This window comes from Taeniopygia guttata, chromosome 22, assembly GCF_048771995.1.
Source record: "Taeniopygia guttata chromosome 22, bTaeGut7.mat, whole genome shotgun sequence".
Classification (NCBI taxonomy): Eukaryota; Metazoa; Chordata; class Aves; order Passeriformes; family Estrildidae; genus Taeniopygia; species Taeniopygia guttata.
Window position 1 is genome coordinate 3,430,553 of NC_133047.1, and position 26,259 is coordinate 3,456,811.

General features: G+C 45.0%; 1 protein-coding gene across 3 annotated transcripts in view; it reads left to right on the forward strand.

The window, feature by feature from the left end:
* The window catches only part of LRRTM4 (leucine rich repeat transmembrane neuronal 4), a 146,051-nt gene that overhangs the window by 42,066 nt on the left and 77,726 nt on the right, over positions 1 to 26,259 (forward strand). The window contains exon 3 of one of the 3 annotated variants that reach the window (XM_072917742.1): positions 16,411 to 22,125. The exons of the other annotated variants lie outside the window; for them this stretch is intronic. Coding sequence (XP_072773843.1) covers positions 16,411 to 16,437 — 27 coding nt within the window. The 3' untranslated portion in view covers positions 16,438 to 22,125. Of the gene's footprint in view, positions 1 to 16,410; positions 22,126 to 26,259 lie in introns of those variants that run through there. 3 annotated transcript variants of the gene reach the window in all.

A 26,259-nucleotide genomic window follows, 5' to 3' on the forward strand; every position in this document is an offset into this window, starting at 1 on the left:
TCCTTCCTGACAGCCTGTCCTGCTTTGGGAGGGGACGCTGGGAGCTGCAGACCTGGAAGGGAAGGATCCCTTTTTGTGGAGGATTTCCTCCCTGTGAGGGTGGGAAAGGGCTGGGATGGAATTCCCAGTGAGCTGTGGCTGCCCCTGGATCCCTGGCAGTGCCCAAGGCCAGGCTGGAGCCACCTGGGACAGTGGGAGGTGTCCCTGCCATGGCAGGAGTGGCACTGGATGGGCTTTAAGGTCCCTCCCCAAACCATTACAGCATCCCATAATTCTATAAATTATCAACCTGCACCTGTTTCTTTCTGGGTTTGTGTGAGAAACAAAAGCAATCATTATTCAGGGACCAAATCCCAGAGGTTTTCCTGGTGCTGGGGAGCAGCTTCTCCTGCTTTTCCTCACTGGTTCCTGTAGTTAAAAGAGCTGCAGCATTAAAATTTTGATGCTTTCAACAGTCCCTGATGGCCACCAGCCCTTCCAGGCCATGGGAAGTGACAGCAGTGCTAGAACCCCTGGAATGCTGGAGGTGGACAGAGCAGCACCTTGAGTTGTTGGCAGCTCCTGGAATAGATGGGATTAAACCTCCAGGCTTTTGTGTGAGCCCGTCACTCAGCAGGGAATGCTATAATTATTTTGTACTGGAGGCTGATATAAAATGTGGCCATTTTTATTTTTTTTCTGACTCACATATTTTTTATGGCAACTGCAGAAAAAAGGAAAGCAGATAATGCCCAGAGAGGGCAAACTGGAAATGAACCAGCTCAGTGCTGGAGCAGCTGAAAATGAACACTTCAAGTAAAAATCAGGAGGAAAAGGAACAACTGGAGTTCTTTTTGTGTCGTGCTGTGCCTGAGATCAAATCAAAAGATCACAGAATTTGTCCAAGGGTCCCCTAATTAGCAAAAAAAAATTCACCGAAAGAATAATAAAGTACTGGGATTGTCTTCCCAGGAAGGTGGTGGAATCAGCATCTCTGGATGTGTTTAAAAAAAGGCTGGACATGGCACGTGGTGCTATAGTTTAGTTGAGGTGTCAGGGCATAGGTTGGACTTGATGATCTTAGAGGTCTCTTCCAACCTCATTATTCTGTGATTCTGTAATTAACGTGGCATCAAGTGGCACAATTCAGTTTTTAAGCCTTTTCTCATGTTAATTTTTTTTCCCCTTAAACTACTTTTTTCATCTCTGGATGGTTTTTTTCCAAGGAAACTGGGATTATCCTGAGAGCCTCTCTTAGCGTTGGGTGTTCCTGTTGGCAGCTCTTTGGATGGTGCTAATCCACCTCAGCAGCTGCTTTATTATTTCAGGCTGCTTTGAGGGTTAGATTTCCTCATTCATCAGTTTTTGTTGTTATTTGTCTATCTCATTTAAGGCAGGTCGTTTCTCTAATGAGATAAGCAGTTTAATAAATGCAAAGACATCGACAATTCCAGGGAATGCCCCAGGACTGGGAGCTCAGGCTGCAGCTCAGCCTGGGGAGGAGCAGCAGGTCCAGGCAAAGGCTGGAGAAGTGTTGAGGAAAATGGGATTTGGGGTGACCTCAGCATCCCAAGCACCTCCACTGGCCCTGAGCTCCGGCCTGAGCCTCAAATCCAAACACTCCTGGGGAATGTCGCCCTCCTTGCCAAACAATTTGCCACAAGAGCAGCCCCAGCCCCTGAGGTGCCTCATGCAGAGCCCGGAGTGTTTTCCCAGGGGGTTTGCAAAACACACCCAAGATGCCAGTAATTATCCCGATAATTATCCCACTAATTATCCCCATAATTCCTCTCCTCTGCGTCAGGTCACTGAGGGAAAGCTTAAATTTACTCCTTGTGGCATTCTCGGCCATCTGGGCTGCCATAAATCTCCCAACAGCAGGATTGTCCATCGGGAAATTCTGATTATTGCTCAGCCCTCCCTGATGAGACCACAATCCAGCTCCAGGCAGGCACAGCCCTCCTGGGAAAGTTAAGTGCAGGATCCTTGGGCAGATAAACAGAACAAAGCCACTTCCCCCAGCGATAATTTAATCTCCCTTGATTGCTGATTGATTGGATGGACACCCTAAAAACACCTTCACAGCCCCTCCCATCCCTCACTTTAATTTGCACTCTCCCAAATTTCAAACACGTTCTCAAGGTGACTCCATGGAATTTTTTTTCCCCCTTTTCCCTCTTCACACATGAGAAGCAGAGGAGTGATGGGAGGCCCTGAAATGCAGCAAGTGCTAAACAGATTGGGATTTCTTTTTTGAAGCCATAATAGGGAAATGTTATTAGTGGGAAAATGAAATGCTTGACGTTGGCACTTTCTGGCAGAAGAGAGAAGCTTTGGGGGGGAAGATTTTTTTGCAAGGTATTAATGTCACCTAATCAGCTTCTGCAAGGAGACAGGGATGGCAGAAATCCTCCCAGGACCTCCCAGCTGGGGAGTTCAAAATGCTTTTCACGCAGCAAAGTTTCAGAATTCTTTTGAAAAGTGAAGATTTCTCAGGGGAATCCTGAGTTTTTAGGGAGCAGCTGAGGGAAGTTGTTTCTCTTCAAGGCAGGGTTTAGGGTTATGTTGAATTTTAGGGCTGTTCTGAGATCCTGAGCAAGCCCAGTGGGGTTTGGGTGATGAACAACAGAAAACCCCAATTTCCTGAGGCCACCCTGTCACAGACCTGGGACAGGGGAGGTGTCCTTGGAGGGGCTGGAAAAGGAGGGAGGTTTTTGCACTTGTAGGACTTTAATCTCTTCAGGCAATTCCTTTTTGCTCCTGCCTGGAATCCTTGGAACCCAGGGAGCCTGGGGAGTCATTTCCATGATCTCCTGAGCGATGTTTCCATGGGAGACAGATCCTGCACAGGTGAGGGAACGGGGAAATCACAACCAGATGGGATTGGGATGGAATGCAAATATCTCCATAACATCAAAGCTTGGAGTGTCTGAGCACCTGGGAGATGATGGGAAATAATAACCCATTTTCCAGGGAAAACAACTTGATTTGCTTGGAGGCTGTGTCTGACTGGAGCAGGAATTGGAAAACCCAGCCTTGGAAAACTCGGTTCTATCTCCAGCCCATCAGTGCTGTTCAGTTCATTGCAATTCCCATTTTCCTGTTCAGAAATGGTGCTACAGCCCCCAGGTTCCTTCATGTGGCCCCTGAAGTGTAAAATTGTCATAATTTCTGTTTATTTTTGGAGTCACAGGTCACTGCCTGCCCCCTTCTCCCTGAAAACCCTCAAGGGAAGATGTTAAAATTCTGACTCCAACAAAATTCCTGCTATAAATATCACCAAGTTTGAAGAATTTGCCTCTCTTTCCTAAAAGAGCAGGATAAATACAAACTTTAAAAGGGAACATTTTCTTCCCTGTCTCAGTAGGTTTGTGGTGTGCTTTATGCTGCAGAGAGAGGATTTCCCATGGAATGCTGGCCCAGAGCATTTCTGGGAAGCTCTGGATCAACAGGTGCTTCTGGTGGCTGAAAAATTCCTTTTCCTTTTCCTTTTCCTTTTCCTTTTCCTTTTCCTTTTCCTTTTCCTTTTCCTTTTCCTTTTCCTTTTCCTTTTCCTTTTCCTTTTCCTTTTCCTTTTCCTTTTCCTTTTCCTTTTCCTTTTCCTTTTCCTTTTCCTTTTCCTTTTCCTTTTCCTTTTCCTTTTCCTTTCCCTTTCCCTTTTCCTTTTCCTTTTCCTTTTCCTTTTCCTTCCCCTCCTTTCCTTTTCCCTTCCCTTCCTGAACAGGAAAAGAACTTGGGAGGATTTTACCTTCCTGAGGATCTGTTCCTGAATTGTCCCATCAGAGACCCTTTAAGTGTTAAAAATCCCACGTTTTTTCCTCTTTTTGTGTGTTTGTGCAATGAATGGCAGAGAAGAGCTTCGCTGCTGAAGGGGTTTGGGCTGTGGGGCTCAGCTGGGCTGGGAATTGGCTCCGTTCGGGCTTTTGGGCCAGGAGAGAGCCAAGGGAGAGGAGGTCCCAGGAGCCAGATGTGCTGGGTCCATTCTGGGGCCAGATGTGTTGTGTCAGGCCTAATTCAGATGTGATGGGTCAAACCTAAAGCCAGATGTGCTGTGTCAGCCCTGAGCCAGATGTGTTGTCAGCCCTGAGCCAGATGTGCGGTGTCATTCTTGAGTCCAGATGTGCTGGGTCACCCCCGAGCCAGATGTGCCATGTCATCCCGGAGCCAGATGAGCTGTCTCAGCCCTGGTCCAGATGTGCTGGTCTGCCCTGTGCCAGATGTGCCGTGTCATTCTTGAACCCAGATGTGCAGTGCCAGCCCCAAGCCAAATGTGCTGAGTCAACTCCAATCCAGCGATGCTGTGTAAGTCTTGAATCCAGATGTGCTGTGCCAGCCCTGATCCAGCTGTGGTGTGTATCTCTTGAATCCAGATGTGCTGAACCAGCCCCAGAATCCCCTCGGGAAGGATCCAAACCTCATCCCCCTCCCCAGCTTGAAGTTGAGCTTTGCTCCTCCCAAGCTCCAAGTTCCCACTTTTGCCTCTCCCCATTTCCCCACCCCTGTCTCAAAACCAGCTGGAAATTGTGGGTGCAGCCTCCAAAAATGTGGGTTTCATCCACTTTTATTTGGTTTTTTTTTGTGTGGCAGGAACACTCAGAGATCTTACACAGATTTCCTGGGTTAAATTCCCTCTGGGACTTTTCTGGGATGGGATTTGACCCTTGTGGCTGCTGTGAAGGACCCCACCCCTTCCTGGGTGCCCCTTCCAAGGGTGCTCATTTGTTTATTCATTACAAGTGGGTGTTAATGAGGTACCTCCTAATTTTACACCATTTTCAGGCTGTAATCCAAATGTTTCTGCTCAAGCCACAGCAGAAATTCCCAGTGGGGATTTGCCTTGTTTCTGTTTCTTTTGGCCCTAATTCAGGAGGTTCATGCTCAGCTCCTGTGGTTGGGTCTGGGCTGTGGAGATTCATCCAAGGGATAAAAGAATGAGTTGTTCCTTTTAGGACCAATGAGAAAATCTGGGAAATACCAGCTCCTTTTTATGGATACAAAATTCCATCGATGTTCTGGGGTAGGAACTGAAAGATTCAGTGGAGAATAATCCAAAATAGATGGAATTTTTCAGGGAACAGGCAGAGGGATTGAAAGAGCTGAGCGTTAAAGAGCCAAACAGCAGCAAGGGAAGATAATTTTGAGCCATTATGCACAGGATTTTCCAAAGAGAAAAGCATCTACTGGATAACAACCACTGAAAGCGAAGGGGACTTGTGTATTTTAAATCTTATAATTCCACCCTGGATTTTCAAAGGAGTTTAGCATGTGGAATTGTTGATGACAGCCCAGCAGAAAATGAAATGAGGTGGGGGGAAAAGGAAATGTTTTTTCCTCTGCTGAAAGTTTTTATGAGAATGAAAAGAATTTTGTGTTCAGATTTAGATTTGCTTAAATTTAGGGAAACGCGAGGAGGAGTAGGGGTTTCTAGGAAGAGGAATAATTCTGAATAAAAAGATTTGGAAGAGCAGACAAAGTCCATCAGATCCAGGAGCCAACTCTCCCCCCTGGGAGCTCAGGTACATCCAGGATGTGTTTGTTTGGCTCTGGGACACAGGGACATTTCCAAACAGGGCTCTTCAGTTAGAAAATCCCTGGAATTTGTGAATTCACACCTGGAATTCCCAAATTCCAGGTGTGAATTTCTATTCAGGGACATGTCTATTTACTGAGTAGAAATTCACACCTGGAATTTCTAGGTCTGGGATCAAGTTTCATATATGGTGTGATACCTGTGATTTCATGTGGGAAATGGATTTGTAGAGATTCTCAAGGCCTAATGGAAGGCTCACATATTCTGCATCTGTATGCTCTAGCCTGGTTAGAAACTCTCCTTTCTCTCTGACTGAACTGAGAATACCCATATCTCACCCTTCACACGAGGCTGAAAATGGAACAAAAGTTTTTAAAACACCCCTCAGCTGCCCCATCTCTGGGTCAGAAAAGGGCATTGTGCAACAATTGGTCCCCATGTGAGGATCGAACTCACAATCTTCAGTTTTCTCCTCAGGAGTGAGGAGAAATAAATGAGAGCCAGGCTTTAAAACTTGGATTATGCCATATTTTAGCACCTTGAGTTTCTGTGGCATTTCCCAGCCCGTGGCCAATGGCAGGGAATGGGCAGCTCAGGGCTGTGGGACAGAACTTCCGTGGGCTCTGCAATTCCCACATCCAGGGAGAGGGTCTGGGACACCAGGAATGGCTTCCCCCTGCCAGAGGGCAGGGATGGATGGAATATTGGGAATTGGGAATTCCTGGCTGGGAGGGTGGAGAGGGGCTGGGATGGAATTCCCAGAACAGCTGTGGCTGCCCATGGATCCCTGGCAGTGTCCCCAGCCAGGCTGGAACAGCCTTGGACAGTGGGAGGTGGCACTGACAGATTTTTCCTGTCCCTGCCAACCCAAACCATTGTGTGAATTCCAAGAATTCCCCAGCCTGGAGAACCTCTGTGTCCCATTTGGATCTCCCTGAGCCCCCTGGTCCCCCTGGCTGTGGGGTGTGACCCTTTTTGCTCCCATCTCCTTCCCACCCTCAGAGGAGCAGAGGAATTCCAAGTTGTCCTCTTTGCCCTCTGCTCTGCCTGGAGCTCCAGAGGCACCAGCAGAGCGATCAGCCAGTAAATACCAGTGAAAATGATCCTTTTCATTTGCAGTTCTATTAGTGGAAGGCACGGTTAACAATTCCAATCCAGGGAGAAGGATAATTGTAGGAGCTGATTGCCAGCCATCCTCCGATGTTGACTCACAGGGCAAAACGAGGGAGAGTGAGAAAGAGAAGCTAAAATTATAGCCCGAGTCTCTGGGGAATATTAATGTAATAGTTTTAACATGATCCTGCTCACATTTTGGCAAGGAATGTTAATAACAAGGAGGACAAAGCTCTGATAATTTTTGCAGTATTCCTCTTTCCATGGAATAATTGGGACACAATGTTCGCTTTGTGAACTTGTACAGGCGGGAATGTTTTAATAATTTTTTTTGTTATTCAGGTGCAGCCTGTACTTCTGGGCTGGGGATGTGCATTGTGGAATGTTAATCTTGTTTGCTGAAATCCTGACAGGCGCCTCACGGCAGGGATCCTTCCCTGTGGAACACATCCTTATGAAAGGGCCACACTCCAGCAAGTCAAGAAAATAACAAAAAAACCCCAAAAAAACAACAACAACAAAGAAAAAAAACACAAAATAAAATAAAATATAAAATTAAAAAAACAAGGTAAAATAACAAAATAAAATAAAATAAAATAAAATAAAATAAAATAAAATAAAATAAAATAAAATAAAATAAAATAAAATAAAATAATAAAATAAAATCTGTCCTCTCAGGTGATTTGCCTACAAATCCCACACCCTCTGTCACAAATACACATTAACCCTTCCTGGAGTGGGACAAAACTGGATTTTTATGCTCTCCTTGCTATGCCAGACTTTGCTTTTCCCCATTCCAAATGCAATTCCAGGGAAGCTCATTTTTAACTCTCCTGCTTTTCTCCTTACCCTAAACTTAGGTTATTATTTGCTGCTATTTGCTCGTGCATCCCCTTCCCCAGCCCACGTGTTTTGTACACAGAAACAGAAATTCCTGTCAGGTTTTCTTTCCCCGCCAGTACCAGGCAGCTTAATGAGGCCAGACCAGACTAAAAAACATCCTCGTGTGCAGTTTGGAGCAGGCAGAAAGGAAATTCGGGGTGTTCAGGTGGGGCTGATGGGTTCTGAGAGGAGAAAACACCTCTGGGTGTGCATTCCTGCAAATGAGACAGAAAATATATTCCAATTTCCCTGGGGTGACTGCAGCGTTCACTCCCCAGGCTGCAGTGGACAGAGATCCAGTAAAAGTTTTAAAACACCTGCTGGGATAGAAAAACCTGCTTGAAGGAGAGCATCAGCTTTCCCTCACTTGCGTCAAATTAATTAATTTAATTAATTAAGCCATTCAGGCTTGATTGGGGCACCCAGAAAAAAACAAAGGTGCCTCCCCTTCCCTCAGCACAGAAAAACTTCTCTGCATAAATAATGGAATTAACGCTGACTCCTCCTTTTGGCCACTCTGGGATTTCATGCCTGGCTGCTGTTCCTTTGGATACTTTAAACTTTTTTTAAATTTGGATTTTAAAACTCTCTTTGCTACTATTTGCTTCCTCAGGAGTTGTGTACAGAGGATAAGCTGCTCACTCTTCTGCAGTGGCATAAATAGACTGAGGATTTAAAATCTCGTGCTGAAGGAGGTTTTTTTCAAGCCTACCACTCATTTTTGGCTGTCTTGCTGAATTCACCCCAATTTTCCAGACCCCTCTGTAGATTACAGCACAAAGCTGGGCATCTCAGCCGTGTAATTCTGGGTCTCCAAACAGGTGTAAGGGTTGAGGATCCTCTCAGGATTTATATTTCACACCCCCCCTTTCTCCTCAGATAAACCCATTCCCTGTTTCTGCCTTTGCCACTGCAATTTCTCCCTGCTTTTTCAGGAAGCTGCTGTGTGAAATCCTGACAAAATAACCCAGTACTGGCTTTTCTTGTGCAGTGCTTTGACCATTCCGAAGGAAAATCCCTCTGTGGGACCTTGCAGGGCCTCAAGGATTTGTTTTATTTATGGGAGCAATTTGTCTCTAACGAGAGTTCTGCCTTCCAGTTCAGGAAGGACCTGGATTTCTGCAATGAGTCAAGAATTGATTTCAAATATTCTTTCAACATCCAAGAATGTTTATTTTTGCAGGAGGATGAGTCAATATCATCAGCTGATGTGCAGGGAAGGGGAAAAGAAAGGAAAAAAAGAAGAGGAGGCCCAAATGGCTGAATGGATAATGGACTTTCTGCCCGAGTGATAATGACTTTAAACCTGCCCTGATCCCAGTGGCCAGAATTTATTCCCAGCAGCAGCCAGCACAAGGACTGGTTTTTAGGGAAGTTAAACAATATCCATCCCAAACTCCAGCTCTGTCAGCACCACACAAGCCCAGTTTTGGGCTCTAACTTCACCTTTTCCACACCTACAGACCCGACAAACCCTCCAAACCTCCCCTTCCCTCCTCTCTTCTGCTCCTTGGTGAAATTCAGCCGCCCCGCTGAAGTCTGATAGATTTAATTTGTTTGGAATGCAGAATTCTGGTGTGGGCAGAGTGCTGGTCGCTGAGTGAGCTCCTCACCACGCACAAACATCCCCCAGGGTTTAGTTTGAAGTTCATGCTTAAATACCTGGCAGAGTGAGGCAGCCAGGTCAAGCAGATGCTGGACTCGGGCTCCTTTTGGGACTCCTGGTGCTCATCCAGGCGAGAGGAAACGTTTTGCAGGGCAAGTGGTGAAAGCCCCAGGGTCCTGTCAGGGTTCAGGAGGTTCATCTGCGTTGTTTTCTCTGCTAGAAAAGGGCATTGCTTTCACTGCTCATTGCTCTAATCCACTTTTCCAGCCAAAGGAATGGAAGGGGGGGTTGGATGGAGATGGGGAGATGGACAGACATGATCTGCTGTTGTTAGAGCCAGGGATTTGGGGGCAAAGTCAGGAAAGGCCCTGCTTGGTGTTGTCAGAATTCTGTGTTTGCAATTGCTTTCTTTCTGCTGTTAACAGTTCCTGCCTGATCCCTGGTGGATTCTCCTCCCTCCAGCTTGACATGGAAACAGTGAAATCAGGGACATCCAGCACCATTTCAGTGTTACAGAATCACAGAATCCCAGAATAATGAGGTTGGAAGAGACCTCTAAGATCATCAAGTCCAACCCATGCCCTGACACCACAACTAGACCATAGCACCAAGTGCCAAGTCCAGTCTTTTTTTAAACATATCCAGAGATGGTGATTCCACCACCTCCCTAGGAAGAAAATTCCAGTATTTTTTTATTCTTTCAGTGAAAAAATTTTTCCTAATATCCTACCTAAACCTTCCCTGACATAGCTTGAGCATTTTGACCTTTGTAGGGTGGGGTGCTTTTAAGCACACCCTCCTTATGGCATAAAAATGTCATTTTTGTCCAGCCCAGGGCTGAAACCAAGAGAGACAAAAACCTTGCCAGGTGATCCCAGAGTTCTGGAGCCTGGTTTTCAGCCCAGCCTCCTTTTCTCTGACATCCAGGTGGAACAAGGGCGTGGAGCTCTCAGTGAGGAGCTGGCACTTTGGGTGCTCTGCATTTGAGACACTGAATTCATTTCAGACACCCCTAATTCCAAAGAAGTGATCATTCTGCAGGGAATTTCAATGATTATGGTAATTTGGTGAAAGGAATGAGGAATCTTGCCCAAAATTCAACAACCTGGTGGCCAGAAGTTGAGAATCTCCTTGTTTGGTTGTGCTTCCAACATGGAGTGAGGACTTTGTAAGCAGAAAAAGAAACCTAAGAAAGAATATTCCCTAAATCTGAGAATAAAAGAGGAAAAGGGATTTATTGGAGGGAAATTACAAAAGATATGTTGGAAATAACCAACTCAGCTGCAATAAAAAACAAGTGAGGGGAAGAGGCGGAATCCCCCGCAAAGAGAAGCAGAGGTCAGGCAGAGCTTTCATGCTCAAGAGCTTCATCAAAGTCGAGGCCAATTATAACGTTGGAACAAATGAGGATAAAATAGTGGATCTTGAAATTGCTCCAAAGGCAGACAGAGGAGCCTGGTGTTTTCCATAATTGATGTCAAGGCTCAGATGGGGAATTCTGTGAATTAGAGAAACATCAATTGTGCTGTTTCCTTAATAATTTAGACGAGCTGCTCCTTTGATAACCACGTTGGCAGCAGCTGTGGCAACAGCTCTGAGGGCAAGCAGAGGCTGAGGGAGATGCCAGGAGGGCAAGGTTGCACTTTTTGCAAGAGTGTTGGGAGGAAATCAAAGGAAATCCAAGGATTTGGAGTCCATTATTTGGTAATTTCTGTGCAGATGGCTCCTCAATTATTTTATGGCTTCCTGGAGCTGCAGGAGACACACACAGGGATTCAGGATCCAGCTGGATATTGCCAGAAATGTCCACGTTTTCCTGATGGATCTCAAAGTGTTTCACAACTAAAGCACTGCTGTTTTCCTTGGTTAAAAAACAGAACAAAACAAAAACACATTGAGGCATGGATTGATTTGATTTTAGCCACAAACATCAAATGTCCCTCCTTGGCCAAAAAACACCTACTCCTAATTTGTGGAGTTGCTTTAATTTGTCTCTTAAAGTAGCACAAAAATGACTGGTTTCCCCATAAAGTGATAAATTCAGATGACAACACCCTAAGAATATGTGAGCAGGCGATACCAAGGATGTGGTTAATTGAAACATTGGTGCCAGCAGTTGGATATTTCAAATACTTAGTCCCAAAATAGCCATTTTCAGAGCTGTGTTTATTAAAGGCACAGGTTTAAGGCCTAAATCTTTGTCCCCCTATTTGTTGTAACTCAGGAGCAGCTGACAAACAATGGTGTCAAAAAGGATGTCAGAAGAATAGACATTTATAGATATCCCCAAATTCCAAATGTTATGGAATCAGGTGTCTCATTTCTGGAAGAGTTGGAAACTTTAGGCCAATTGTGAAATCACAGATTTTCAGAAATCTTGCTGAACAAAAGTTCAGAATTTGAAATTTGGGGTGAGTCAGTTGGGGTTCTTATTTTCATTTTTTCTTCTTCAATAAAACAGAAGCTCTAAGAAACAAAGCTAAAAGATTGAGTTTTTACCAGACAACATTGCAGAATATGAAACCCATCAATATTGAATAAACACGTGGCCAGCAGTTCTAATTGTCCCGGATTTTCCAATAAATTATTTCAGAAGTATACAAAAAAAAAAAAAAAAAAAAAAACCAAAAAAAACAAAATCCTTTGGATATCACCCCCTGAAACCCAGCTCAATATCGAGCTGCTTGTTGCCATAGCTGCAGCTCAGGAAAATGCATTTTCCTCCCAGATTTATAAACAGACACTGCAACAGTGGAGCTCTGGGGAGAACCACACAAAATCCAGTGTCCCCCAGCGGGTGACAAATGCCAGCCCTGGGGACTCCTCAGTGGCTCTGCCTGACCCCAAATGCACCTTGGGGTGGCTTCCCACCAGGTTCTGTCCCCAGAGGGACATGGGGAGCAATTCTGTCCTCTGAAAGCCTCAGCAATGCCTTTGGTTTGCTGCAGGAGCAGGCAGCACCCACGGAGCTGAATTTTGGGTGGGTTTTTTTGGTGGTTTGTTGTTGGAACTCAAAATGTCCCTCAAACATTTTTGGATGTTCCAGGCCCAGGTCAGAAGCATTTGAGACCCTGGCAGGCAGCTGGAAACAGCTGTGATTTTGGGTTTGAGCCATGGAATGATTTACCAACCTTGCAGGAAGAACAAGGAGTCACAAAAGTTTAGATATTAGAGTAGAAGTAGTCACAAAGTAAAGGGAAGAATTTCTGAGTGTTGTACAGGGGGGTTTTGGTTTTGTACATGGAGGTCAGAGGTTTTAAGATGGAGGGATTTGGGAAGCTTTGGGAATTCTGGATGTTCAGGCTGAAACCTCCAGAAACCCTTTGCTGTTCCAGCAGGTTTGTTCCTATGGAAGCAAATGGGTAAATGATGAAAAACCCCAAATGGGTTTTTTACCAAATGGTAAAATTTAGTTGATGGAAGGGGATTAAATGTTGAAATCTGTTGAAAGCCTTTCCAAAGTGTTTGTTTTTGCTCTGGAGTTGTCTCAGGAGAGCTGAGACAGGGATTTTAAAGGTACAAGTGCTCACAAATTGGGGGTACAATTTTCTCACTAATTGAAATACAGATTCCCTTCCTCAAACCCCATTTTTTACATCCTTGGTCCTTTGCTTCAACACAGAACACCCAGAGAAGTTTGTTTTGTCAAAGGAATCCAGCTCAGCCACAGGATCACAGTTTATTTCTGGTGTTTTGCCCTCCCCCAGGCCAGGAACGATGCTGAGGTTGGAGCAGGAGGCACAGGCAGAAGGAACCATCATTCCCTTTAATCCTCATCAGTCCCCTATGTTTTCTTCATTTCTTCTCCCCTCTTTTTAAAAAATTAATGAGCCATAAGGACAAGGCTGATAATGAGCTGTTTATTGGCAGGACCACGGGTTGAGGGTGGAATCTGTTGGTGTTGTTAAAGAAAAACATTTCTATTCTGGAGCATCATAAAATGCTGGGCTTCAGCAACACCTTTATGTGGTCAGGGATGGATTTATTAACAGGCTGTGCTCCTGGACCTGGTCTGGGTCTTCTTAACAACAGGTTGATTTATTTAAGCTTAGGCTTGGTTCCGTTTCAGCCCTGCCTCGTGCTTTATTTTTGGGGAAGCTCAGAAAAAGACTCTGTGTGTTGTTCCCAGGAGCTGGCGATTTCTGATTTAACTCTTCACCGACTCCTGCTTTTTGTTGGGGATTAATTTCTGTTTATAATAAACATGTCATCACTTAAATGGATGAAAGAATTACTGCTGGCATTAAGCTCCAGGAATGGAGGGTGAGGGGGAGAATAACCTCAGTTGAGCTCAGAAATTGCAAATTAAGAACCAGTATTAGAAAGGAGAACTCCTAAGACTGCATGGCAGCTCTTAGATTGTGATGCAAATCTGGTGCTAGAATCCAGCATAATGTTATTTACATAAAGAAATAAAGCAGAGCTCGCTTTCATCTGCACAGGAAATTGTGAAATTGTTTTCCTCAGTTGTTCCTGAATTTCTCTGTGCCCAGCTCCTGGTGATGTTGCAGTTTGCAGGGGGACCACTCGAGCCAGGTCTTTGCTCACCTGTCACAGCCCTGAGGTGAGATTTAGGTGACCACTGCTGCCTGTCAGCCCCTCAGCTGGCAGAATAAACAACGGGAAAAATCCAGGAAAGTTACAGAATAAACACATGTCCTTCCATGAGGGTGAAAGGATGGGACATTTAAAGATTTAAAGGCTGGGACATTTCAGACCGGGAGACTCACAGGAGGCTTTGGGGCAGCTCCTCCTTTAGTCCAGGCAACGCTGGGTTTGTGCCACATCCTCAGGGTTCCAGGACGATTTTTCAAAAGCATATTTGAACAAAATAATAGTGTGCCTTGAAGTGTTTTAATTTAATGCCAGCCTTTTCATTTCTGCTGTGAGTGGAAGCTGTCGGTGTTATCTGCTGGGTGCTCGCCCGGCTCCCGAGGAAGGGAGAGCAGAATCTTTAATATCTCTCAGCTCCACTCTCCCCAACTCCAAACCTGCTGTAACTCCGCAGTGACACAGAAAGGAGCTGCTTTCATTAGCCTCTCATATTGTCATAACGAAGTGCTGCTGATTCACGAGCATAATTACATTGTTCTTTCAGCCTTTTGTGTGGCAGGGAGAGAACAGAGAGCAGAGCTGCTCCTGGAGACGCCTGGAATAACCTCCCTGCTCCAGGGGCTGCTTGGAATCCTCTGCCTGTCCCCTGGGGACAAAGTGGCACCTCCCAGGGCACACAGCATGTGCTGCCTGATCCCATCTCAGCCCTGGATAGAAAAACTTCCCTCCAGCACCACGCTCAGCGCTCCCATTCCCAGAGCGTGGGCTGGTCCCTGCTGGAGCAGGCCGGTGCCTTTTCCCAGCCAGAGCAAAAAAGGTCACTCAGCACCAGCAGATTTAGAGGCCAACAAGTGCAAATCTTGCATTTGTTTAAATCCTGCCAGTTACCTCCAGCTGCATTCACATCCTGGGAGTAACAGAGGTTGGAGGGATGTGACTCAAAGACAGCTGAGCAGGACTAATTTTGGAAGCTGTTTGTTCCCCTCTGTGGATGTCCCAGCAAAAGGGATGCAGAGCATCCACAGGAACTGCTGGAGGTCAAAGCAGCAAAGAGATAGAGAGTAAAGAAAATGTGTTTTTTTAAAGGACTCTTAAGTTCATCAAGGCCTACTCATTTATTTTAACTAACTCTAGTAAGGCTTATCTCTAACTAAAATCTTAGCTCCTCTAAAATCTCTAAATTCCTTAAAATGTACATGTTATTATTTGTGAGATCTGGGTTTAATTCCATGGATATGACAAACCCTGCTTGCTTGTTTTTTTTAAATTTTTCCTGACTATGCATTCAGTCCGTAACTCTTCTCCTACAGGTGAATTCCATCCCATGATGGCTGTTATTTTCCTTTTAATCCTTAACTACTGGTGTTTAGTGGGATATCTGCATTTTCTCCCCCTTTTTTCCATTAAACCGCTAAAAGATTTCACTTTAGCCTGTCAAATTAATGATGCATTGAGAAGAAATTGTCCTGTTCTGGGGTTGATTAAGGTGACAGATCCTGCAGGATAATTGCCACTGCTGTGGAGCTGCTCCCAGCAGGAACAACCAACATTTCCCAGTGGCAGGAGGGAAGTTTGGGAATCACAAAATCATGGGAATGGTTTGGCTGGGAAGGGATCTTCAAGAGCAGCCAGTTCCAGGCTTTTTCCAGCAGCCTGGCAGGGTGGCACTGGATGGGTTTAAAGTCCCTCCCCAGCCAAACATTCCCTGGTTCTGTGATTTCAGAGGGACTCTGCAGACTCTCCCACCCCAGGAGCTGATGCTCAGCCACCAGGCACCCCTGTCACACACGGGGGAGGCTTTGAGCTGCCAGGGGGCAGAGGAGCTGGGATTTTGGGGAGAAATCCCTCCTTGAGAGGGTGGGGAGGGGCTGGGATGGAATTCCCAGAGCAGCTCTGGCTGCCCCTGGATCCCTGGCAGTGCCCAAGGCCAGGCTGGAGCAGCCTGGGACAGTGGGAGGTGTCCCTGCCATGGCAGGGGTGGCACTGGGTGGGATTTGAGGTCCCTCCCAACCCAAACCATTCCAGGATTTCCTTATTCCCTGTTCCCCCCACACCCCCTCTCTCCAGAGGGACAAAGGCACATCCCATTATTGCAGAAGCAGATTTTCCCTGAATTTTCCAGGAGCTGTGGATGGAAGGAATTGCCCATGAATTGAACCCAGTCCTCCTCCAGCAGCTCAGAGCCTTTCCTTGCTCCACACCCCCTTTTAGGATGAGTAGCAGTAAAGGAGAGTCACAGCAATATCCAGGATGACTTAAATGGAAATGTCAATGTATTTTAATGGCATGCTGAGGAATAGTCATGAAATTCCATGGTTTATATAATGCAGATAATCACTTTTCTGTCAAAACTATTGACACACTTTCCCTTTGACTGATAAGCATTGTGTTGAAACTCCTGATGGGGTTTTTGAATCCCAGGCTTTGAACCTCCTGCAAAACAGCAAGTCAGAACCAAGTCACTCAGCACCAAATTGAGATTTTGGGCTCGTTTGACAGCATTTGCCTGCCATCCCCAGTGGGTTTTTGATGTTCAGACATGCAAAATTTGGGTGTGTGCTGCTCAGGATCGAGCACTGCCTGGTGCTGGAGCAGCTCAAAGCAAATCTTCACGGTCAGTGCTGTGTTTGCTGTTTGTTTTTGCATCCTGTGTGCTGAGGGATTGCAGTTTGTGGGCAAACAGGGCTGTGCAGAGCTGTCTGCCATCCCTCTGAGGTAAATAATTCTCCGTGTCTGCTGCTTTCAGAAAGCTTTCAAGTCCAGGCTGTGCTGAGAGGAACGAGAGGGTTTGTGTAGATCCCAACAACTGCTGGAGCATCTTTACAACAAAGTCACTTTAACACCACACATGCAAAATCGATTTTGATATTTGTGAAAAGCCAATATTATAACATGTATCTATAACACTGCAAACACGAACAGAGCTCTCTGAATTCCAGGAGGTGAAAACACAGAACTCTGTGAATTCCAGGAGGCTGCAGACATGGACAGAGCTCTGGGAATTCCAGGACACTGGAAATATGGACAGAGCTCTGGGAATTCCAGGAGGTGGAAACACAGACAGAGCTCTGGGAATTCCAGGAGGTGTTAATGCAGAACTCTATGAATTCCAGGAGGCTGGAAATATGGACAGAGCTCTGGGAATTCCAGAAGGTGCAAACACAGACAGAATTCTGTGAATTCCAGAGGCTGGAAGCACTGACAGAACTCTGAATTCCAGAGACTGCAAACACAGACAGAACTCTGAATTCCAGGAGGCTGGAAGCACGGACAGAACTCTGAATTCCAGAGGCTGGAAGCACGGACAGAACTCTGAATTTCAGGCTGGAAGCACGGACAGAACTCTGAATTCCAGAGGCTGGAAGCACTGACAGAACTCTGAATTCCAGAGACTGCAAACACAGACAGAACTCTGAATTCCAGAGACTGGAAGCACGGACAGAACTCTGAATTCCAGAGGCTGGAAGCACGGGCAGCCTGTGGTTTCCAGCCCCAGCTGCTCACTGGAGCTGGAGCAGGGATGAAGGTCGCTGCCATCCCTCGCCCTCATTAGCAGCAGCTGCCAAAGGCCGGGGCACGAGGCCTCTCTTGGAAATGCTGGGTCCTGACATTGGCAATCACATAAATAATTCAAGGGTTGGCACGGCTGCACCTCGGCTAAATGTTTACAGCAGAGTTCAGCCCTGGGACTGAGCTCCCTCAGCCCTGCAATTGAGACACTCAGCCCTGGAAAGGAGGATTTCAGCCCTGGAAATGAGGATTTCAGCCCTGGAATTGAACCCTTCAGCTCTGGAATTGAGACACTCAGCCCTGGAATAAAGGATTTCAGCCCCAGAATTGAGAATTTCAGCCCTGGAATTGAACCCCTCAGCTCTGGAATTTAATATTTCAGCCCTGGGATTGAGCCTTTCAACCTGGAATTGAGCCCCTCAGCCTGGGATTGAGGATTTCAAGCCTAAAATTGAGACATTCAGCCCTGGAATTGAGTATTTCAGCCCTGGAATTGAATTATTTCAACCCTAGCATTGAATTGAACCCCTCAGCCCTGAACTGAGCCCCCTTTAACCTGTAGGCCATCCCAATTCTGTGTTCTGTTGAGATATTATCCAAATGCAGATTCCTAGTATATCTAGGTTGTACAGGCAACATTTGCCCCCAAAAACCCTGAAAAGTTGCAGAAATCAGATGTGCATATCAGATTTTCTTCCCACTTTGCCACTCCTGCTGAACTGATGGTACCAGGGGCCTGGTGGGGAATGATATTGGATAGATACCACCCAACACACAGGGCTCTGCCTGTGATAAGCAAAGATTTATGTTATAATCTTCCAGATTCCAAATAATCTCCCAGGTTGCAGCAAATTTCTCACAGCCGGGTCAGCTCAGGGGTGGGGTTGAGCTGAACACGCAAATATTTTGCAGCTCTGCCTGGGCTGGGGTTACCTTTTTGGAATTTTTCTGTCCAAACAGTGATTCTGCATATTGAAGGTGCTTTTGCCCTGTGATATTTAAGCCCCTGAGGTAAAGGGGATAAAAATCCAACTGCTTATCCCTGCAGTGCCTTGTCAAAGCAGAAGTTGTGCATCTGGCTGATTACAAGCCTTTTCACTTGCTCTAAAAAAACTGCAGTGCTTTCCCTCAACTTTCCACACAGCAGTGGTTGATATTCTTCAGCATCTCTCAGCTTCAACTCCTGTTTGTTCAGTGAGGGCTGAAATCTGTGCATGCAACTGCTGGAAAATATCCTTTTCTGTTGTGCCCATCCTTAATTCTGCCCTGCTGCGTTTCCCCTGATTTCTGTGTGTGTGAGGGTGACAAAGCAGCTTCCCTGAGTGGCAAGCACATTTCTCTCCCTCTCAGGATTTTTCATAGAGATAAATGAAAGAGAAAACAATTTTTATTTCTGCTCCTTGATTTTCCCATGTGGAATGTGTTTGGAGAATTGTTTACCTGGGGTGAGTGCTGGGTTGGATTCTGGTGAGGATTGTTTGAGCCTGGTGGCCAATCCAACCCAAACCAACCCAACCCAACCCAACCCAATCCAACCCATTCCAACCCACCTGGAGCTGGACTCAGAGAGGGTCACGAGTTGAGTTAGAGTCAGAGAAAGTAGTATGTAGTTTTAGTATCTTCCTTTTTATATAGTATATTAATGTATTTTAGCATAGTCATAATAAAGAAATCATTCAGCCTTCTGAATTGAGTCAGACATGGTCATTTCTTCCCATTGAGTTCCCCTGCATTTACAATATCCCTGTGGATTTACTGCCAGGCAGGGGCTGCTGCAGGGTTTGTGCTTCAAAATCCACCTGAGTGAAAATCTCTGGTGATTCAGCAACTGCTGCACGTGGAGTTGAGCTGTACTCCGGGTTGGGAATTACTACATCCCTCCTACTCCTGAACCTGAGCTGCAGGTAGTTGAGAAAATAACCATTAGTGCTCATATTCATCTAGATATACATTTGTCTCTCGTAAAACCCTTTCATGAGGGGCCAAGTGCTTTTCCCCCAAGACTTTGTTCTCCAGAATCTGCTTGCACAGATCAACATAATGCCCCAAACATGCTGCAAACACAAATGAGATTGATATGAAAGAGTTCAGTGAGCAGCACTTGGAACGGGGTCCATAATGGGCTTTTTAATTAAATGAATATAGTCATTTCATCGAGGCAGTTCTCATTACTGGGCCAATATTGAGCTGACCATTTCCTTCTAATTGCATTGTGTTTTGCTAGAAGAGGCTCTGGTTTGGGGTTGATTTGAATGGATTGATATGTGATTGTGTCCTGACACCTGGTGCACACAGAAAAGGTGGAGCAGCTCTGCTTTCTAAATGAAGCTGTTAAATATTCCGTGGAACACGGGAGAATTATTTACTATAGCCTGGCTTGGCTGACCACGTCCACATTGCCCTGCTGCAGTGTTTATATAATTCCAGATATTTACATTTCTTTGCCCAGCAGAGTGAATTTTATTAAATCCATTGTGTTCCCACTCGAAAGATGAGATCTGTTCTCTGGTGCATGTGGGAGGCTTCAAGGGGATGTGGATTTCCTACCAGAACTCAGTAAAAATTTTCCTCCTTTCCCCACTTTCCCACGTATTTTATATAGGAGTTATACCTTTTATTTTACTGATTTAACAGAATCAGAATTGTATTTCCTTTTTTTCTAGTGTCCTTCTGTCCTATTGTTTAATACTCAAAGAGAAATGTTGATTGTCCTTGGATCAAACCTGTGAAAAAGCCAAGGAGTGACCTGGAAAAGAGGGTAAAGTCCTGGGAAACTGGGAATGTTCAAGGAACTCTGAATTCAGCACCCCAAAGTATAATAATAATAATAATAATAATAATAATAATAATAATAATAATAATAATAATAATAATAATATAGTTCTGAGTTATTTAACTCATAAGTTATTTAACTCATTACTCTAACTCATAAGTCAAATTTAAGAAGAAGAAGAAGAAGAAGAAGAAGAAGAAGAAGAAGAAGAAGAAGAAGAAGAAGAAGTCAAGTAACTCATAATTCTGAATTTCCTCCTGCAGGCCCTGCCCTTTCACAAGGAAAGTAAATAATTCTTTCCCATTCCATCTCCTTTGGTGCTCCTGCTTTAATGGGGAAGCTCACTTTGGAAATTCAGTGGGAGCAGTGAACAAAGACTTCTTGCAGAAGCTTGAATTTCTTATTTTTTTCACCCAAAGATAGTGTGTTATCAACTCACCAGGGTCAAGCTTACTGTAATCCTCTGCTCCAAGATCCCATTTGAGCAAAACTCTTTTACCAAAGTTAATGGAACATTTTGTGAGGGATTTAATCCTGTTTGAGAAGGAGGGCTCTGATCCCAGGACCAAATCACTCCAGGAGCCTGGAGCAGTTCTTTGAACGCTGCTCACATCTGGATTTCGGTGGTTTTGTTGTCAGGAGCCAAACACAATCAGCCTGGAGTGGGTGAGTGGTTCAAACAGTTAAAGCTCTGTTTTAACCACACAGCTGCACAAGTGCTTTTATTGGAAGAGCTAAAAATGTCAAAGCACAATTTAAAAATGTTAATTAAGTTTCAATGGACAACATTGTTAATCACAGTAAGTGAGTAAAGCAGCAACCCTTGGGTGTTCTCACTGTCACTTCCTATTGAACAACAGTTCATTCCCACTCCTGTCACTTCAATTTACCCCAGTCTGTCCATTAAAAATCTCTTCATATTGCTTCGGTGGTCAGAAACTTCTGTTAAACGCTCAGCAGCAGTTGGGAAGTTTAATCTTCATCATTTTTCCTTTCCCTTTTCTGAGGTTCAGTTCTGACTGTGGCTGTGGTGCTGTCCCAAAGGCTCTGTGCTTTGCAGGCATGCAGGTTCAATTTGGAAACAAGAAACTGCTCTGGAGGAGCTGATCCCTGGAGCAAAGCTGTGCCAGCTGGGCTGAGGAACAAGAACCAGGATGAGCCATCCCTCAGCCCTGGCAGCTGGGGTGTGCTTCCCTCAGCCCTGGGCAGTTGGGGTGACTTCTTTCAGCCCTGGCAGCTGGGGTGTGCTTCCCTATCCCTTCCCATTCCCCCATGGATTTGGACCATTTTCCCATCCACTCCCTCATGAATCGGGATAATTTTTCCATCCCTTCATGGAGGTGGATCATTTTCCCATCCCTTCCCACTCCCTCATGGATCGGGATCATTTTCCATCCCTTCACACTCCTTCAGGAATGGGGATCATTTTTCCATCCCCTTATGGATTTGAATCATTTTTTCCATCCCCTCAAGGATGGGGATCATTTTCCCACCCCTTCCCACTCCCTCATGGATTGGGATAATTTTTCCATCCCCTCATGGGGATGGATCATTTTTCCATCCCTTCCCACTCCCTCATGGATAAGGATAGTTTTCCATCTCTTCCCACTCCCTCATGGATTGGGATAATTTTTCTATCCCCTCATGGAGGTGGACCATTTTCCCATCTCTTCCCACTCCCTCATGGATTGGGATAACTTTTCCATCCCCTCATGGATTGGGATCATTTTCCCATCCCTTCCCACTCCCCCATGGATGGGGATCATCTTTCCTTCCCCACCAGTCCCACGCTGGCCCGGCTGTGCCTGCCCAGCCCTCGGGGGTGATGTTTAACACAGAGCAGAGCTTTGCACTGGCCTAACGAGTCTTGGGTCACTTTATTTAATTCTTTCTGCTCATTCCATCCCCTCCCCGAGCCCTGAGCCAGGCCTGGATGATTTTTTGGCCCATACTGAAGCTCCACTCAGTTTCCTCACAGTAGTTTTGCCTTCTGACCCTCCCCCTTTAATAATTTCCTTTTCTCTGAGGCTGCATGCTTCCTCTCAGCTGTCAAGCCCTTGCGGAGGGTTTTATCCTACTGACTGAAATAACATTTCTTTTTCTCCCTTTGTTGAAGTTGCTGCTTAAATCAAGCTTGCTTTGTTCTCCCCAAATAAAGGAGGATGCTAACAAGGCTTTACAGGGTGCAGACATGTCCTAAATGCGTTTTGGAGATGTGCTTTTAAGCTGTCTGAAGGAGAAGTAGAAGCTCTTGGGGGGGACATTGTGTTTAAAAAAATAATACCAAAACACAAAACAAAACACACAAACAACCTCCATCAGGCCTTGGTTTCTTTGTGTATTAAAAGAGGAAGTTGGAAGAATTCCTGTCAGGAATTTCCACCCCCAGGAGAGGCAGAATTATCTTTGCACAGGTTCTGCCTGTCCAGGACAGGATTTCTTCCTCTCTAAAAATCACTGTGTGAAGGGTTTGGATCCAGATTCAGATCCAGATTCAGATTTAGATACAGATTTGGTTCCAGATTTTAATCCAGATTTAGATACAGGTTCAGATCCAGATGTAGATCCAGATTTAGATCCAGATCCAGATTATTATTGAGATCCAGATTTTAATCCAGATTTAGATTCAGATCCAGATTTAGATTCAGATTTAGATCCAAATTCAAATCCAGATTCAGATCCAGATTCAAATCCAGATTCAGATCCAGATTTAGATGCAGATTTAGATCCAGCTGGACCAAAGCTGCAGCGAGCCCTGGAACCTGCTGCTCCTTGAGATGCCCAGGAAATTAATTATAAAAATGCCTTCTTGGGACTTTTTGTTTTCCTCTTCTAAGGACAAGTTGTTGAAAGCTGTCTGAACAAGGGGCCTTTAATTAACAATTTTTGCCTCAATCTACTGCCTTCCACATCTGGGAGCTCTGAGGTGAATCAGCTTTAATTAAATGTTCTCCACACTTCCAGAAGATGCCAAAGCATCCTGGTGCAGATATTGAACATGGGATTTCCAAAATCCCACTTGGTTGATCTCCTCTGCCTGGAGTTGACAATTCTCAGTGGTCTGAATGTTGTTTGTCAGTCTTGCTCTAAATTAAATTGTTGCCCCATGTGATGCTCAGGCAATGGGCAAGGAGGGAGCACAAAAATCCCAATTCTGATCCTTCTCACCCCCTCTTTTCTTCTCTTTATGCAACCATTATTCAGTGAATTGAAAGAAAAGAAAATACAGACTCAGGGAGAACAAACAGGGAATTCCTCTCAGCTTCTGAAAGTGCAGAATTAAGAAAAAAAATACAAAATGCAGAGCTGGGAAATTCTGAGCCAGAAGTCAAAGGCTTCATGCAGATGCTACAACAAAGTTAAAGGATCTTTTATAATAATCAAATGGAACAATTCCTTTGTGATGTTTTTGTTAACCAGTGAGGGTGGGAAGAGAGTTCCCTTCAGGCCATGGCCTTTCCCATCTCTCTGTAGAGGTCCCTGGGTGGGAAATAAATGAGATTTTTGGTCTAACCAGAAATTTTAAGCACAGTAGGTGCTTAAGAAAGTGGTGTTTCATCCATTTGGAGCTTTCAGTTCTCGGAATTACCCTGTAGCAGGCAGTGGGTGTCGCAGGAAAATAAAGCTGTTAGCTTTGTACTTCTGATTGGGTGGAAATACAAATAATGTGGTGCTGAGAACACTTCAAATTGCATTGAAATGAAGTTATTTAGTAAGAAATACTGAAATTATGGGGAATGAAACCTTAAAGGTTTTGTTACAGTGTTCAAAAGCCATAAAGGAAAGGGAGTGAGGAATTATAATCAAGAGACGAGGCACCAGATAAGGGGGACTGGGAGATAAGGAGGGCTTTGCCAAACTGGCACCCCTAGTACCTCCTCCAGGTTCCTCCTGGGGACATTTTCAGCTCCCAGCAGTTTCACTGAAGCCCTGACAGGTACAGAGGGTTTTTATTGGGTTTTTCCCAACCTGAATTGCTTTTTGTGAGTATAGTCACAGAATCCTGAATGGTTTAGGTTGGAAGGACCTTAAGGGTCACCCAATTCCACCCCTGCCACGGGCAGGGACACCTTCCACTATCCCAGGGTGCTCCAAAGCCTGTCCAGCCTGGTCTTGGACACTTGCAGGGATCCAGGGGCAGATTTAGATCCAGCTTCAGATCCAGATGTAGATCCAGATTCAGATCTAGATTTAGATCCAGATTTAGATTCAGATTTGGAGCAGCCACAGCTGCTCTGGGCAAAATGATGTGAAAGAATTAGTAGAAATGGTAAATAATTCCTAGGACTGATGCTTTCTTGCAGCTCCTGGCAGCCTGGCTTTATTTCGGATGCACCTGCTGGTGGGACCATCCCCCAGGATGCAGCAGCCCCACCTAATCAGGATCTGTATGGACTAAGGACAAACATCACCCTGGTTTTGTCCTCTCCCTAAATTGTGGCTTGTGGCTCACGGGTGGCTCATGGAGAACTGGCTGTTCCCACAAGATCAGCTGCTCCTCCTTGTTTTCCCCAACACCACCACATCCACGGGGCTGTGTTTATCTCAGATGGTTTCTGAGTGCTCTGTGCATGGCTCTGTCACCTGATCATCCATGGGAGGAGGCTGTGAAAGGAGAGAAGGAATGGAATTGTTCCTAATGACACAACAGCCAGGTCCAGCAGGGGAAACTTCCCACTTAGACTATGCACCATGCTCAGAAAAATTACTAAAATCTTCTTCTAATCCTCCTCAAAGATCAATCTCTTAATCTTTCTGACAGTGGAACTGACTAATCACCTGAATAGGATTTAAAGCCACTGAGACACTGACAAGACTTTAAGCTGGAAATAATTTGCAGGGGTTTTGTTTGGTTTGGTTGTTCTTAATTGTCCAGCAAAGCTTCCCTTTCTCATTTCTTGATTTATCATTTCTTCCCCTAGAAGTAGAAATTAGAAAGGCAAAAAGCTGTTATGGTGTTAATTACAAGTGCAACAGCTGGAAAACTGTTTAGGAGATAAAAACCACTCCAGACTTTGTGATCATGTGGATTTTGAGGTCTGTTTTTAGTTAGTTTTACTCAGTTTTGCATAACAAATACAAGTCTGGAACCTCGGGCTACTGCACTTAAGTCTCCTTCCCCATTTGGGAAAAGAATTTCCTGCTTGTAACACATTTAATCTCTTCCTTAGGAGATGATTAATTTTGAATTGTCATTCTATTTTTTACTCTGCGTTTGGTTTTTTCCCTCACCCAGTGAGGGCTCCTTTGACCTGGGCAGCTCAAAAACTCTGCAGACAATGTTGGGGGACTCATGAAAAATTTTTACTTTCATAGTCTGGATAAAACAACTCGTCCAGGGCTCAATCTGCATCACTCTGAGTCTACAGTGAAAGTTCTAAAGTGTGGCAGTGAGGGACAGGGAACACAAACCCACCTTGAGTCTGTAGCTGCTCAACTTGACTCGTAATTGATAATACATGGTGCAGGTTGGAATGGATTTAAGCAATCCTTTATTCAAGCTGCAGGAGATTAATGATAATAGTTTCTCTTATTCCAACCTGATTTAATGTATTTCAGTTGAAATAAACCCATTTTCAAAGAGCCACGTGCCCCCCTGTGTAATTTAGGTGTGTATTTTTTGTAATATTTTAACAACACATGGCAAACCCCACAGGGTGGTTGTTGAGAACTGTTCCACCAGGTCCAGGAGGAAACTGGAAATACAACTACAGATGGTGGAAGGTCTCCCCTTTCTGTTCCTGCTTCCCACACTTTGTACCTGCTCAGGTTGGTGGAAAAGCAGCTGGAAGATCTGGAAATGGGAACGTGGTGAAATTGGAATCAATTGGAATTTCTGTCCCTCTGTCCATCTCCAAACTTGATGGATCTCCACAAAAATGTATTTGCAAAGGTGGATAGCTTTGCAAAGGTCTCAAGCTCTAGGGCGGAAGAAGTTGCATAATTTCTGTGACAAGTCCCCTTCACCATAGGAAAGAGTGGAAACAGGCTCAAAAAATGCACACAGGCACCTAATGAAGCTTTTTAAATGACTTTAAAAACTATCTCAGATAATTTCAGATCTGCTGAAAGCATGTGGGAGCTGGACAATCTCGATTGCATCGTGCCCTTGGAAATGGCATCAAAATGTGCAATTATCGACCCAAAACACCTTTGTGAACTTGGCTGGGTGTCTCAAACAGTATTCCCGAGCTGGTTTATTTAATTTTATGTCACTCTTTTCTTGCTAGAGTAAATAACTCCCCAGGATTTTGGAAGGAGGCTGAAAATGCGAGTTGAGTCTTTCTTGTGTGCTTGGCGAATTTGCTACAC